The 14608-nt window shown below is 45.1% G+C and overlaps 1 protein-coding gene across 4 annotated transcripts in view; it reads left to right on the top strand.

The window, feature by feature from the left end:
- The window catches only part of sema3b (sema domain, immunoglobulin domain (Ig), short basic domain, secreted, (semaphorin) 3B), a 294532-nt gene that overhangs the window by 149319 nt on the left and 130605 nt on the right, over nucleotides 1-14608 (top strand). For 3 of the 4 annotated variants that reach the window (XM_067998440.1, XM_067998438.1, XM_067998441.1), the window contains one exon: nucleotides 11737-11930. In XM_067998440.1, coding sequence (XP_067854541.1) covers nucleotides 11819-11930 — 112 coding nt within the window. In that variant the 5' untranslated portion in view covers nucleotides 11737-11818. Of the gene's footprint in view, nucleotides 1-11062; nucleotides 11365-11736; nucleotides 11931-14608 lie in introns of those variants that run through there. The other variant, XM_067998439.1, reaches the window with a different exon arrangement.

Below are 14608 nucleotides of genomic sequence, written 5' to 3'. Positions count from 1 at the left end.
TTAGGTAGAGGTGTATTCCTTTCCCTTTTTTTGGCAGAGCAATTTGAGTGACATTCGTGTAATTATCCCTTCATCTCCAATCTATCTGGCTTTTCTTCTGCTACATTGAGAATATTAAATAAAACCTGAAATATGTGTGTGTCAGAGACAAAGAGAAAGACACATCTATTACACATTTATTACATCTCTCAGGAACATCTCAAAGCTTTTTGCATAGAATAACTTGCTCTTCCAAGTGCAGCGACTGTTGTGTAGGCAACGTGGCAGCCATCATGTGCACAGCAAGATCCCACAAACAGCGATAAATTACCAGTTAATTTGTTTTCTTTTGGTGATGTCGGCTGAGCGTGGAAAGTTAGTAGGACCCGATGAGAACTATTTCCTTGTTTTAGTATACTGCCATGGAGACTTTAACACCAGCTGAACAGGTGGATGGGACCTCAGTTTAATGTGTTATGCGAGGCACAGTTCTTCTGAAAACACAGTAGTCCCTAGGTACAGCACTGGAGTGTCTGCTTAGTTTATGTGCTCAAGTATAATAGTCGGGCTTCTGACTCAGACGTGAGAGGAGGCCTGCCCTAAATATACAATTTACACCCTCATCAGTCTGTGTAGCTACAGGAGTATTTCCTTGCATTTATATTCTATGCTACTTGTGATGAAGCTCAGCATCCCATTAGTGTCTTTGATCAATTTCTGCACCTGAAAGCTAACTTTTAATGATTTATGGATCTGGGCCTTTAAATCTCTTTTCATCTGCATTCCTGAGCGTTTCACAATTTCTCCCCTCCAAAGTGTCCTCCCTTACAGTTTATTTTAAACTGCACCTACCATTGTTTCATCCATGGGCTTAAACTATGTCCTTTTTGCACTTTTCTGTTCGCCTCCTGACAGGTCACCATAACTTCTAGCTTAGTATCGTCTGCAAACTTGAACGTGCTGCTCGCTATTCTCAAATCCAGGTCATCTATAAAATCTTGAGGCAGCAAGGGATAATATTTGTCACCGCCCACCAGAGAAAGTAACTTTGAAACAGTTCTTTCAGATTTACCAGGACAAGAGAGCACAGGGTCAGGGTTATGAAGAGCAAATGAAAGAAATAAAGAAAGACTTGCATTTATATCGTGCTTTCGAAGGCTTCAGGACGTCCCAAAGCGCTTTACAGCCAATGAAGAACTTTCGAAGTGTAGTCACTGATGTAATGTAGGAGACAATTTGGCGGCCAATTTGTGCACAGCAAGATCCCACAAACAGCAATAAGGATAATGACCAGATAATCTGTTTTGGTGATGTTGGCTGAGGGATAAATATTAGCCCAGGACACCAGGGAGAAGTCCCCTGGTCGTCTTCGAAATAGTGCCATGTGATCTTTTGTGTCCACCCGACAGAACATCTCATCTGAAAGACAGCACCTCTGACTCCCTCAGTGACTGCACTGGAGTGTCAGCCTAGATTCCGTGCTGAAGTCTCCTGGAGTGGGACTCGAACCCATGACCTTTAGTTTAGGACGGACGTCAGAAAGTATCCTATTGCACGGAAGGCGATGAACATCTGGAATGAGTTTCCAGGAAGGACAGTTAAAATCAGGAAACTGGACTCATTTAACAAACAGCTGGCTGCAGTCATGATAATGTACAGTTGGTATTCTGGAAGAATGAGATCAAATGGGCTGTGAGGGGTTTTGTTCATCCAAACCTATCTCATGATGTACAAACTTGTGCCTTTCCACTGCATAGCACAGAAAAGATTAAGCGGGCTGAATTTCCACTGAGGTTCTTCTGCTCTTATGGCGGGTGATCGGGACAAATCCCGCGGAAATCCAAACCCTGGGATTCCAACATCAACACTAGTTGCGAGAGGTTTTTTTTTGTTGAAATAAACATTTGTTTGAAATATTTTTAAAACAGCACCAAAGGTGAGAATCCCGCACAGTAACCCAATCATCAGCTTCGGTTGCCCAAGCGCTTTGATTGGTGGATTGCCGCCCAGTAATTCATTCGCACAGCAGCATTTTCAAAGGCAACGGACGATTCCGAGGAGCTAACGTTCCCGTGAGTGTCGGCAACAAATCTTCCCGTTTGTTTTTTTTTTCCCCCAGGAAGAGAGCCGATCAGTGCTGCCAAATGTGATGGCCGCCATAGTGAAGGCTGACTTGGCCGTTGCAAATTCTTCTGACTTTCACAAGCAGAGACATACGAGTAATCTGCAGGGTACATTACAATATAACCTGCCCAACCTAGGGGAGAAATCCCAGGAAAACAAAGGCAGCAGCGGCCTAGAAATACTTTCATTAGAAGCCCTTGGTGGGCTCGAGGAAGGAAGAGATGTTGAAACATGCATTCGAAAATATGTCCATAATTAGTCTTAGAAAGAAAAACTAATTTAACTACGAAAATGGTCAAAATATCCAGGGCACCGACCGATTAGAAGTGTACTATTGCGCTTTAGAATTTGAGCTGTTTTGCTGACAATTCCCCAGTTTTTTTTTGTTCTGTCGGCCATGGCTCAATGGGTAGCACTCTTGCCTCTTAGTCAGAAGGTTGTGGGTTCAAGTCCCACTCCAGAGACTTGAGCATATAATCTAAACTGACATTTCAGTACAGTACTGAGGGAAGGCTGCACTGTTGGAGGTGCCGTCTTTCGGATGAGATGTTAAGTCGAGGCCCCGTCTGCCCTCTCTGGTGGATGCAAAAGATCCCATGGTATTATTCGAAGAAGAGCAGGAGAGTTTTTCCCGGTGTCCTGGCCAATATTTCATAGAAATTTACGGCACAGAAGGAGGCCGTTGGCCTTTGAGTTTATTTATCCCCCAACCAGCAGATTATCTGGTCATTGCTGTTTGTGGGACTTTGCTGCATGCAAATTGGTTTCCCTACAGTGCAGCAGTGACTTCACTTGAAAAAGTGCTTTGGGATGTCCCGAGCCCTTGAAAAGCACTATATAAATGCAATTTCTTTCTTTCTTAGGCTGGGAAGGAGAGGGTGGAGGGAATCAGTCAGGATCTTTATCCAATAATTGTTTCCGGAAAGTATGCATGTGCGGAGAGGACAGGGTTGGGCTTGGCTGTGATGCACATTACATTTGATCAATCTGCGGAACTTCATTAATAGAGGCTATAAACAATAATCATTAAAATGGGAGATAGGAGGGCTGCCAGTATCAGTGAACCATACCCTAGCACCAGTTATCATCAACAGGAAAAGAAGGGACAAAGAAGAGAAACTCCACCAGGTCCTGAAAAACCACAACATTTCAATGTGTCGGAGAGGTTGATCGGAGTGACAGGTTGACTTGTGACTCAAACCTATAAATCAATGGTTGGCATTCTATAGCCATAAACTTATTAAATGCCTGCAACATTATGTAATTTGGCCAAAGGTCCTTGGAATTTCATGCCGCATTGACAACAAGTTACATTTGAGTCACTCAATTAGATTCTGACCTGAGATTTCTTCACTTAAAGATCCTTTCTTTGGAAAGAGTGACTCACCATTATGACCAGTTTTGAAGACGGGAGTATAGGAGAATGGAATTTTTCTCTCCGCACTGTGCCCAGCGTTGGGTTCTTCCAGTTCAAGTGGTTAGGTGCGGACTAAAGCCTCTTTTGCACTCAGACAAATACCACATACACCATTGTACGGCATTTCCATTTCACACACAAAGTAGTCTTGCAGCTGGTGGGAAGTTTAGTGGCATCTACTAGAATCTGGTTTGAGACCATTCAGACTTATTTCAGCTATTACGGCTATCAAAGAAAGATTTTTCATTCCATCAGTCTGGATGAGATTTGAACTCGTGTCAGATACAGTAAATACAATGATGTGACCCATTCCTCTGCGACACTCCTTCTAAAGGTATCTGTTTCTCTTCAGTAACCACAAGGAATGCAGGCTCCTCTATCACAGACTGTGCTTTGGGATCAGGGCTCGGTATTTGTAACACAAAGGAACAAACAATAGGTCGCATTGCATGGCCTACTGCACTATGAATATTTTATATATGAAACATGCATTAGTCAAACAATGTGGAAACGTATTTGAGCTTAAATGGGGACTATAGTCACTAAATCATTACATCATTCATAATTTTTATTAAAGGGAGATATCTGTATGCTCAGTTTTGCCTTCTTCCTTTGTGTTTTATACTTTACAATTGGTTGTGGAAGGAAGCAGAACTTATTACATAAAGTCTACAGCAGAGAAACAAGCCATTCGGCCCAACTGGTCTATACTCCACACAAGCCTCCTCTCACCCCTCTTTGTCTGTCCCTATCAGCATGAATTCCGACAAAGGGTCATCGACCTGAAACGTTAACTCTGTTTCTTTCTCCACAGATGCTGCCAAACTTTTCTTTTTCTATTATAGCATATCCTTCTATTCCTTTCTCCCTCATGGGTTTATCTAGCTTCTCCTTAAATGCATCTGTTATATTGTGGCTAATTTAAGATTACAAGGTGCAAACTTGCTTCCATGACCAGTTAGTTTCCTTTGTCAGGTGAGTCTTGGAATTCTTCAACACACAATCATCAGGGCTGGCAAGGCTTTACAACTTTTTTTGAAGACTAGTTAATGTTTTGGGGGAGGGAGAGGTGTGAAAGACTTGCACTGCCCTCCTCCTTAGCACAGACAATCCCAACCCAAATTCTTGGGACGTTGCCATTTAGTATAGGTGGCTTACTTTCTCTAAGGTCCCAGGGAGATGAATTTCTGGCATTCATTGCTTTTAGAACTTATGTTTTGAGTTCCACTTGCAGTGATGTAATGAAGTCCCATTCTGGTGACATCAGTCATGAGACTGGGGGCTGTGGCCAGCACTCCCTATTCATGAAGCTGCTGGGCTTGGAACTTCATGATGCCACCACATGGAGGAATTTCACCCACGCTCCATCAATCCCCAAGCAGCTTTAGAAGAACAAGCAACAACCAAGAAGCACTGGTAAGCGTACAGAACTCTAGTAACATTGAGGATTAGATGATAATTCAGACAAATATAGTTCCTGTTTAATAGGAGAAAGTTTACTTAGAAAATACAAAGGGAGGATGTCAGACACCTGCTGGATACAGAACTTGCCCAGTTGGTCATGATGTTTTTTTTCTTTCTCTACCCTAGTTGGAAACAGAGATGAATGCAAGTAATAAATCCAAACCATTTTAAAAGAAATAAGAAAAAAAATAAAGCCAGGCAGACATACAGCTGGCGATGTGGCATGTAGCAACATCGTTACATCACAGAAGTACTACCCTCACATAAGAACATAAGAAATAGAGCAGGAGTAGGCCATACGGCCCCTCGAGCCTGCTCCGCCATTCAGTAAGATCATGGCTGATCTTCTACCTCAACTCCACTTTCCCGCCCGATCCCATTTCCCTTGATTCCTCTAGTGTCCAAATATCCATTGATCCCAGTCTTGAATATACTCAACGACTGAGCATCCACAGCCCTCTGGGGTAGAGAATTCCAAAGAATCACAACCCTTTTGAGTGAAGAAATTTTTCCTCATCTTGGTCCTAAATGGCTGACCCCTTATCCTGAGACTATGCCCCCTAGTTCTAGAGTCTCCAGCCAGGGGAAACAGCCTCTCAGCATCTACCCTGTCAAGCCCTCTAAGAATTTTATACATTTCAACGAGATCACCTCTCATTCTTCTAAACTCCCATTCTACTCAATCTCTCCTCATAGGACAACCCAGGAATCAATCTAATGAACCTTTGTTGCAAATGCTCACCTGTGCTAATTAGGGTTAAAATATTAAAACCTATTTGATCACCTTATCATCCATTACTCAGTTAATGCTCACCTTCCCATCCATTACTCAATCAATAAACATGGGATTCAGTAGCATGCATGACAGCTAATGGCTCCAGATCCCAATCATTTGCCGAACACCTCATTCATTACTGAATCAACTGGGTAATTGGTATCAGCCAATTAATTACATTTGTCAAATTCCCTATTACTCAGTTCACACCTTGGGATTAATGCCCTCAATCATGTTTATTTTTTACCATTAACTGACACCTCATTTATCAGCCCAGTGTGGGGCTAAAGCACGGAGCTCTGCGATGAGGGTGAGACGTGTCCTGAAATATTTGCCGGATTTTTTTTTTGTGGCTTGTGCTAGTTTTGGCCTGATGTTGTGGAAAATAGAGGAATGTTATGCTGCGTTGCACTCGTGTTGCCAGCTTTAATGGAAGGCAGCTGAGGAGCTGAAATGAGCAGAGGCTACAGTTAATCTCACTGGTTCCGGATCCATTTCACCTGCATGTCAATGTGGTTTGAACAATTTGCTGGGAGGATCTTATCTCAGAAATCACTTGGTGTACGAGGAACTGCTGTTTGCTTCTATGGTTCTAGCAATTATTGACAGCGTGCCAGGAGGAGCCGATCAGCCAACAGGGCGGACTGATTCAGTGAATTTGTTCAATGCACTCCACCTGCTGATTTTGTTCATTGACGGAGGAAGGGGCGGTGGTTATAGGGTTGGCGCTGATCAATAATCAACAGATTTGGTCCATTTTTGTTTCTTCCCAGCTCCTCTTCTCTACTGAACTCCAAGCTGGGGTTCAGCTCCACAGCCATCGACTGCCTTCCAGTACCTCACCCCAGTGGCCACTCTTCATGTGTGTTCCCAAGCAGTGAGGTGCTCAGAGGCCCAATATTGTCCTCAGGCAGCATTCACACAAGTGGGCTTTCCAGCGAGGCATCACTGCACAGTGATCAAGTGCAGTAACCATTGCTAACGTTTTTATCCATCCTTATCCCGAGGTGGTGAGGCTAATTATACCTATTGGTAATAAAAAGTTCTGCTTAAATATCTAAAAATCAGGGCTTTTATTCTGAACCTCCCTCTGAACTTAAATAATGATATAGTCCTTCCAGAATTTAGCATATTAATTTTTTTTCTGCTGGTTGTTTTACAGCTCACATAAAACTGCTGTTAAAGTGTATGTATGTGTCCCTTTAAGGCTGTAAAGACTAATTGATATCAAGTAAACACGGGGTGAGTTCATACACAGGTCAATTAAGAGGTGCAGATATTATGACTCTGGTATATTCTACTGCTCAGGAGTTTGAACATTCCAGATGACTGTCTTGCCTCTTTATGCTTTTTTTTCAAATGTGATCCAGAAGTTTTCATTAGAACGCGTATGAAGTCTGAAGTGTGACAAAAAAGTTGTTTGCATAAGTTAATTTTATGTAAAACTAGCTCTGTAATTATATATATATATATATATATATATATATATAAATATTATATGTAAAGAAACTGACTTAAAAAAATAAGAACGCAGTGCTACTCTGCTAATATCACCTAACTCAGCACTAATTAAGGATCAGACCTGAGACATCCAGGTTTTTATGACTCAGTAGAATGCTGGGTCGGTGATCTAAGTCACCTAAGGAGGAATGTCATCATTTTCTAACTAAGTAACTAGTTTTGTGTGTATTTTATTCTGCACTCCCTCCTCTAAAGAAAGAAAAACTCGCCCCTCCCTATCTCTGTAACCCCCTCCAGCCCTACAGCCCGCTGAGATCTCTGCGCTTCTCCAATTCTGGCCTCTTGCACATCCCTGATTTTAATTGCTCCACCATTGGCGGCCATGCCTTCAGCTGCCCAAGTCCTAAGCTCTGGAATTCCCTCCCTAAACCACTCCGCCTCTCTACTTCTCTCTCTCTCCTCCTTTGACACACTGCTTAAAACCTACCTCTTTGACCGAGCTTTTGACTACCTGTCCTAACATCTCCTTACGAGGCTTGGTGTCAAATTTTGTTTGATAAGGCTCCTGTGAAGCGCCTTGGGATGTTTTAGTACGTTAAAGGCGCTATATAAATGCAAGTTATTGTTATATAGCGCCTTTCACGACCTCAGGATGTCCTGAAGCACTTTTCAAGTATAGTCATGGTTGTAATGGAAATGCTGCAGCCAATTTGTGCACAACATGATCCCACAAACGGCAATGTAATAATGACCAGGTTATCTGTTTTTTGATGTTAGCTGAGGGGTAAATATTGGCCAGGACACTCTGTGTATGTTTTGCTGGCCGAGAGAACAAACAGGCATCCTGCTCCCAGCTCTCCATCAAGGACAATGCCGATGTGGAAAAACAGAAGGCGTCCAATGGCTCACCTTCCGATTTTCCTTTCTTCCACATGGGAAAGTAACTGGCCCAGCAATTTGGTGGAGATAAGGGAACATGCCTTGCGTAGTGAGGGTTTAAAGCCTGTATCATACTGATGTGCAGTGTGGTGTGATGGAATTTAGTTAATTAGGAACATAGCAACAGGAGTAGGCCATTCAGCCCCTCAAGCCTGTTCCACCATTCAATTGGACCATGGCTGATCTGTATCAAAACTCCATCGACCCGCCTTGGTTCCGTAATCCTTAATACTCTTGCCGAACAAAAATCTATCAATCTCTGTGTTGAGTTCTTCAATTGATCCCCAGCTTCAACAGCTTATTGGGGAAGAGAGTTCCAGATTTCTAAAACCCTTTGTGTGAAGAAGTGCTTTCTGACATCACCCCTGAACCACCTAGCTCTAATTTTAAGGTTATGCCCCCTTGTTGTGGACTCCCCCACCAGAGGAAATGGTTTCTCTCTACCCTAATTGTATTAAGTAACCATTAAATTATTAGTTCTGTTAGAGCTACAGTGCCAAACATAATTAGCGTGTATGTAAGGAAAGGGACTTAAAAAAAAAAATAAGAACCATCTGTAACAAGAATAAAGTGTTCCCAGTAGACTTCGATTTCAGGGACACGCGGGTTGGTGCAGTCAAATCACTGACCTCTGCTCCTTGTTCTCCTGCGTGTCTGATGGTCTTGGAGCAAAACAGCCAGGAAGAAATGCAAGGGTCAGCAGTACAAGTACATAAACCGCATGGGTGCTGATCCCCCATCACAGACTTTTCTCCCCACTCCAGATGGAACAAAGGCTCGCTGTACAACAGGACTACCAGGCGGGAGGCTTTTTTTTAAAGAAAAACCTCCCGCTTCTATGTTGTAAAACAAATAATTCTATTGCAAAACCTCAGGGCACGCTGCCTTAAAAACTAATCTTTGATCTCGAGTCCACATCTGTAGAGATTATTTGAAACATCTGGGAGCACAATTACGGTGCGGCTGTTTGAGTTCCAGCTGCGAATTCTTCTAATTTCTTAAACTTTTTGCGAGTGCCAATATTTAAGGAATGAAGTTACGTCTTTCACCAAATAAGATTTTTTTTTAAAGCCCTCAATTCGGCATCATTTAATTTCAATGGAAAATGATTTTTGCCAATAACTCGAGCAGATAAGGAAGAGAGCATTCACATCAAGGTGCAGAGGTGGAATTCGGTTACCACGTTTTTAATCGCAGCCAGTGTGAAAGTACACAACACGTTTTTTATTCTAATGTTGTGGTACTGACTCTTGGTGGGACACAATTCCTTTGGGCACTGACAGTACCTCAGAGGCGGGATTACTATCACTAAGCCACTCTCAGGGTAATCACCTGTCATACTTTGAAGGGAAGGAGAGTAGTTTCTATACAAAGTACTTCCTCCAATATCTACCTAAAAGAAAAATATATTATTAGGAATCATGACTATTAAAATTTCCCAGAATCTCTAACCCTTACAGAGATTCGTCATTTTACGTCCCCTCTCCAGGGTCACTGTGCTGACATCATTGATTGGGGAAAGGCTGTCCCTCCCCCCATACCAAAGTGACTCCATTCTATTCGGGGGGGGGGGTGAACCAGTCTGGGAAAACGCATGAATCCTGGGGGTAGCATGTTATGCCAGCAGCGTGTTTTTAAAAAAATATTCTGTCCCTGTCCTCGTCAAGCCACACGCCTCAGCTGGTAGCACTCTGACCTCTGAGTCAGAAGCTTGTAGGATCAAACCCCATTACAGACTTGAGCACACAATCAAGGCTGATATTTCACTGCCGTATTGAGGGAGTGCTGCATTGTCGTAGGTGCCGTCTTTTAGAAATGTTAAATCAAGCCCCCATCTGCCTGTTCAGGTGGACATAACACACCCCGTGGGACTATTTGAAGAAATAGCAGGGGAGTTCTCTCAGTGTCTTGGCCAACATTCATCCCTCATCCATCATAATCTGGTCATTTAACTCATTTGTTGTTTGTGGGAGCTTGCTTTGCACATATTGGCGGCCACATTTGCCCTCATAACAATGGTGGCTACACTTCAAAAGTCATTCATTGACTGTGAAGCACTTTGGAATATCTTAAGGATGTGAAAGACGCTATTGTTAGGTTCTAGCCTGCGTGAATATAATAATCTGACCTCTCTTGAGCTGCCCAGTTGCATAAAACGGTGTGTTCCCTAATAAATGAGCACGTGAAAGGGCGATGTACTCATCCCTATTGCCCTTCATAATGTGGAAAATCACTTATACACTTAACCCAAGTCCCCTCAGTCTCGTAATCATTTTGACAGATACTGTCTGATGGAAAAGGACTGTTCGAAGAAGAGGTGAATGAGATTCAGCATTCGGGTGGTTAAATTATAAACCCAGATCGCAGGATAGAAGCGGATATTAATCCCATTCATCAGTGCTGTCGTAAAGCGAAGTATTAAAGCAAAAAAAAAACATTATACAATGGCCAAAGTAATAGGCAAAAGTTTGAGAAAGAGGCGGTGTCCGATGCACTGAGGAGAGTGTATTGACTCCTTAGCTTGCTGGAAAGTGAAAGCTTGCAACCTCTCGGAGTGCCTGCCTCTCGATTATGGCAATAGCAAATGTCGAGGTCAGTGACTCCCCACACTGCACTAAATCTGCCTCTCGATGGGTCCCCCGAGACTCGGAGGGGGGGGGGGGGGGGGGCGAGTAATCACTTGACACGACATACCGTTGGGCTGGTGTCTGCCGCTGGGCAGTCTGCATGCCTGACACCAGTTGGGTCACTCGGCTGTGTAATTTATTCGGCAATTTGTATAGTGGTGGTGCAGAGCTCCAGGGAGAGAGAGAGAGAGAGAGGAGAGATCAGCGTTCACTCCACTCACTACTGTGATACACAACTGACATCCTTTAACTGTCCCGCGGAGAGCTGGAGAGAGAGAGAGAGAGGAGAGATTAAATATCTTGGCAGTGATGCTTTGGAAAGCTGAAAAGCTGTTCTGTTAAATTCTGCTCATTACTCTTATCCACGCTGCCTCCCTCCCCTCTCTCCTTCTCCCTCCCCTCCCCTCTCCTCTCTTCACCCCCTCTCTTTCTCTCTTGCTGGCGTCTACTTGGATGGACCTAAGCACTGAGGTGACTGTAGCCGAGCCAAGAAAATAAAGAATGTGAGGAGAGAGAGAGAGAGAGAGGCGAGCAAAGGCGGCTCTTGTCCATCAGCCAGTAACCGGTGCTGGCTCCAGGTAATACAGAGAGAGAGGGAGAGGGAGGGGAGAAATTATAACAGCCTCTCTTGTACCTGTTGAACAGCCATTACAAGAGAGGGGGTGGGATTTTTTTCAAATGCATTCCAGGATCTGTTGCTATACGGAAAGTCAAGCTGTGTGTGTGTATGTGTGTGTGTTTTATAAGCACGCTGGTGATCCAATCTCAGTGGAAACGGAACAGGTTCGATTTTGATTTCTCTTGTCAGTTCTAACTCTCTGACTTTCTTCCTGTCCCTCTCCAGTGCTACCTGTCCGGCTTTTATACCAAAAGTCCAAGCCTCTTCTGGAATCTTAGCTGAAACGAGGAGGTTCCCGTCCTAATGACTGTAAACTCTGCCACTGTTTCAGGACTCTCCGCTGGTGCTGACCTGGTGATCGGATGTGTATTGTAACCTGTCCTGAGGGTCTCGCCTGTCTGTGAAAGGAAACCATGGCGCTCCTGTGGAATTGTCTCTTGCTCCAGCTGCTCACCGTGCAAGTCCTTCAAAGCCAGGGCAGATCGTCCATCAACAGCAATCCCAGGCTGAAGATGTCTTACAACGGTGAGTAACTTTTCATAACACCTCCCCTGAGAGAAATTCATCAGCTGCTTTGGGGGGGAGAGAGGAATCTATTAGCAGGAGCCTCGATGAGACACCTGGGTTATTTATTACGGTAAGTGCGATATAACCTTAGTCCCATTAACCCCTCTCAGGCTGCCAACAGCATCACTATTTGTTTGATTCTGACAGAAACTCAAGGGGAAGAAATCCTCATGGACTTTTTTTTGCCAAATAGCAGCCACGCCTAGATGGTGTTGTCAGGGTTGTCAATTTATGGCGCAGTTTAGAGAAGAAGGGACTTGCATTTATATAGCACCTTTCACAACTCCAGGACGTCCCAAAGCGCTTTACAGCCAATGAAGTACTTTTGAAGTGTAGTTACTGTTGTAATGTAAGAAACACGGCAGCTGGTTGGTGCACAGCAAGGTCCCACAAACAGCAATGTGATAATGACCAATTTGTTTTTATGTGTTGGTTGGTTGATAAATATTGGCCAGGACACCGGTGAGAACTTCCCTGCTCTTCTTCGAAATAGTGCCATGGGATGTTTGCTGTCCACCTGAGGGGGCAGACGGGGCCTCAGTTTAACGTCTCATCCCGAAAGATGGCACCTCCGACATTGCAGCACTCCCTCAGTACTGGCGCTGGGAGTGTCAGCCTGGATTATGTGCTCAAGTCTCTGGAGTGGGGCTTGAACTCACAACCTTCTGACTCAGAGGCGAAAATGCTGCCAATTGTGCCATGACTGGCACTTAATGCAACAATAATATAGGGGAAGAAATTCATCGGTTTCCCCAGCACGAACTGGCCGGTGCAATCTGAACCCAGGCCCGATCGAGTGGGGGGGGGGGCTGATTTTCAAACTTGCCGCCCGCAGCTTAAAACTGGTGTTGTGGATCGGCCGCCCGTTATAGAAACCGCCCGGCCTTCGTTCCCGCGATGAAAATGAAAAATCGAGCGGTTTCTATGGTGATCCACAGCACCGGCTTCACGCCCGGGAGGCAAGTTTGACAATCTGCCCCAGGGCATCTAGTGGGGCAATGGGCGCCCGAGAGGGGACCGCAGGGGGGTGCTGGAGAATGGGGTGCATGCTCCCAATCTCATGAAGGCGGCCAGCTGCAGGCGCCATTTGGGCGTCTCTACGCAGCTCACCCGTTGGAGCCAAGGGAATTCCGGCCGGCTCCTGCACTGAGCCGGCCCGCTGGCCGGTCCCGAGGGGGTGGGGAGGCAAAGTGTTGGGGGGGGGGGGGGGCGAAGAATGGCCCGCAGTGTTTTCGCGGAGCCAAGAGGAGCACGTCCACTTGGAACGCCGGATCACTGACTCACCCCTTCTGACCTCACGCCTGCCTGCCTGCCCACTTTTAATTGCGACACTCCAGCATTAAACAGCAGCAGCTGGACGCAAAGGCCCCGTGCTAGCAAATTCAGCTGCCAGATCCGACTGCAATCACACGCCTGCTACCAGCACCGATCTGAACTCCACCCTTTCAACGGATGGCAGGTTACAAGGTGTGCAGAATATCGACTGTCGGGTGATATGAGCCGTATGTTTAAGAGGCTCCTGTTTTGGGCGTAAGGCACTCTTCACACATCGTACACTGTGTATGGACTATCAGACCTTATGGTTTAGATTACCCACACAAACCTGCCAATCCGTTTACAGCACGCTGAAGCAGAGAGGTCTGAGCCGGTGCAAGCCTTAGACTCAATTAAAGGAGCATGCACCCCATTCTCCAGCACCCCCCTGCGGTCCCCTCTCGGACGCCCAATGCCCCACCAGACGCCCTGGGGCAGATTGCCTCCCGGGCGTGAAGCCGGTGCTGTGGATCACCATAGAAACCGCTCGATTTTTTATTTCCATCGCGGGAACGAAGGCCGGGCGGTTTCTATAACAGGCGGCCGATCCACTGCGCCAGTTTTAAGCTGCGGGCGGCAAGTTTGAAAATCAGCCCCCCCCCCCCCCCCTCCCCCGTTCCGTCTGCAAGTGGGAAGATCCACTAGTGTTAAAGAAAATCCATTTCAACTTCCCATCTTCCTCGCTTTGAGCTTGCGGTCTGGTTTTGGGGGTGGGTGTTGGGGGGTCGGTGCGTGCTCTGGGCCTGGGAAGTTTGTAACGGATATCTCGGCTCCGATTACCAGACAGGTGTTGTCGTAAACTATCACAACAAAGCACGAGGCGTGTATATGTACACACACTATCTGAATTCTGAGATTGTGCAGCTGCCTTTATTGGTGGGAGGGGGGGGGGGGGGGAATCATTTGACAAATCTTTTCTCTTTGTTTGCCAAACTTTGTGATGCCATAAGGGCAATTCACGTCAAAAATCAAAGCAGCATAAGATTTCACTGTGTGTGTGTCATCATTGTGTCAAAAAGACTATCTGCTTTTTATAAGTCCCAATGATAAAGGAAGTGAATTCTTTAAGCATTTGCGTTTGACAGGTGTATGTCTTTAACAGATTGCTTCGGGATTTTATGTTTTATAATCCACTCAAATTTATGGAGTGCTGTTGGGAGTCGGATGGAGAGATTGTGGATCGTAGTTAATGGGATCAAGAGGCAATGAATGATATGTGACTGGGAGGAGGTGGATGCAGGGGAAGGGACATAACTTTTATGGAGTTAAACCAGTTTCGATATGTTTTTGGCAGTTCTCCCGATGGCCCAGCTTAAGGCAGT

Source organism: Heptranchias perlo, chromosome 17 (genome assembly GCF_035084215.1).
Source record: "Heptranchias perlo isolate sHepPer1 chromosome 17, sHepPer1.hap1, whole genome shotgun sequence".
Taxonomy (NCBI): Eukaryota; Metazoa; Chordata; class Chondrichthyes; order Hexanchiformes; family Hexanchidae; genus Heptranchias; species Heptranchias perlo.
This window is presented reverse-complemented; position numbering and strand designations above follow the sequence as displayed.